Raw genomic sequence first — 1,250 nt, 5'->3', positions numbered from 1 at the left:
TGGGTAACAAAAAACAAACATGGTTTCCCAATAAAACTAGCGATTATAATAATGGGCTTATTTATGGCAGATGCTGTAGCTATGAAAATCCAAGTTCTCATTATCAGCTGACAGGAGTGACTTGCACATACTAGGTATTAAATAAATATGTATTAATATTTATTACATGAATCACAAAATTAATGGCATTCCCTGATCCTTCCTGTCAGTATATAAAGGTTCCAGGGTAGTAGGTGACATACAAACTTCAGAAACATCCCTCTGCACCTCAGTTGAAACCTCACCTTCTGCCATCATGTGTTGCAACTACTATGGGAACTGCTGTGGAGGCTGTGGCTATGGCTGTGGATATGGTTCCAGATATGGCTGTGGTTATGGCTGTGGCTATGGCTGTGGATATGGTTCCAGATATGGCTGTGGTTATGGCTGTGGCTATGGTTCCAGATATGGCTGTGGCTATGGGTCTGGTTATGGCTGTGGTTATGGCTGTGGATATGGTTCTGGTTATGGCTGCGGCTGCTGTACCTATCGACCATTTTGCTACAGAAGATGCTATTCCTCTTGCTGGTAGAACATCATCCTAGAACATGCTATGCCTCCAGAATGATATTTCAAGATTAAGATTTTTGCCTCCAAAGAATGTCCATTTTACCATCTCTACATTTAAGTAATAATTGGACATCACCTGTATTTACTTTGAAGAACCAATTTGTTATTAAGGAATTATAAATGCTTCTATGTTGTTACCTGAAGACAGAAGATTTGATTGTAATTACATTCAAAATGTAAATTCTTGCTTCTCCTATGCTATGATTTTGTATTGTCCATTAGCATTAATACTTCATAGTTAAAGGAAATTATACTTTTTCAATAAACATATTTCATTTATTCCTGCAAGTAATTGTGTTTTGTGTCAGAATCACCACTGACTTTAGTATTTGCAGTCTCCTGGATGGTTGAGCAGCCACTGCATTAGCTGATCTTTGGGTTTATTTATTCCTTCATTAGTTATATATTGTGTCCATTTTTTCACAAATACGACATGGTTCTGTTTACTGCAAGTTTGTATTAGGTAATGTGAATACTTCAACTTTGCTCCTTTTCAAAATTGTATTGGCTATTCTAGTTTCTTTGTTTTCCATCAAAATGTTAGAATCAGCTTGTTAATATTTACAAATATATCCCATGGAGGTTGTTATTAGTATTTAATTGTATCTATATATCAATTTTGGGGAATGGACATTTTAACA

At 35.9% G+C, this 1,250-nt stretch overlaps 1 protein-coding gene across 1 annotated transcript; it reads left to right on the top strand.

Moving 5' to 3' along the window:
- The first annotated feature begins 295 nt into the window (after positions 1-295).
- On the top strand, positions 296-571 carry LOC111738417 (keratin-associated protein 21-2-like). The gene has a single exon (XM_023529511.1). The coding sequence runs from the start codon at positions 296-298 to the stop codon at positions 569-571; it is 276 nt and encodes a 91-aa protein (XP_023385279.1).
- The last annotated feature ends 679 nt before the right edge of the window (positions 572-1,250 follow it).

Source organism: Pteropus vampyrus, unplaced genomic scaffold (genome assembly GCF_000151845.1).
Source record: "Pteropus vampyrus isolate Shadow unplaced genomic scaffold, Pvam_2.0 Scaffold38, whole genome shotgun sequence".
Taxonomy (NCBI): Eukaryota; Metazoa; Chordata; class Mammalia; order Chiroptera; family Pteropodidae; genus Pteropus; species Pteropus vampyrus.
Note: the sequence above shows the minus strand (reverse complement) of the source record. Positions and strands in the feature narration are given on the sequence as shown.

Excerpts from the sequence above, each read along its gene's own strand:
- LOC111738417 (XM_023529511.1), top strand. The coding sequence starts at position 296 with ATGTGTTGCAACTACTATGGGAACTGCTGTGGAGGCTGTGGCTATGGC.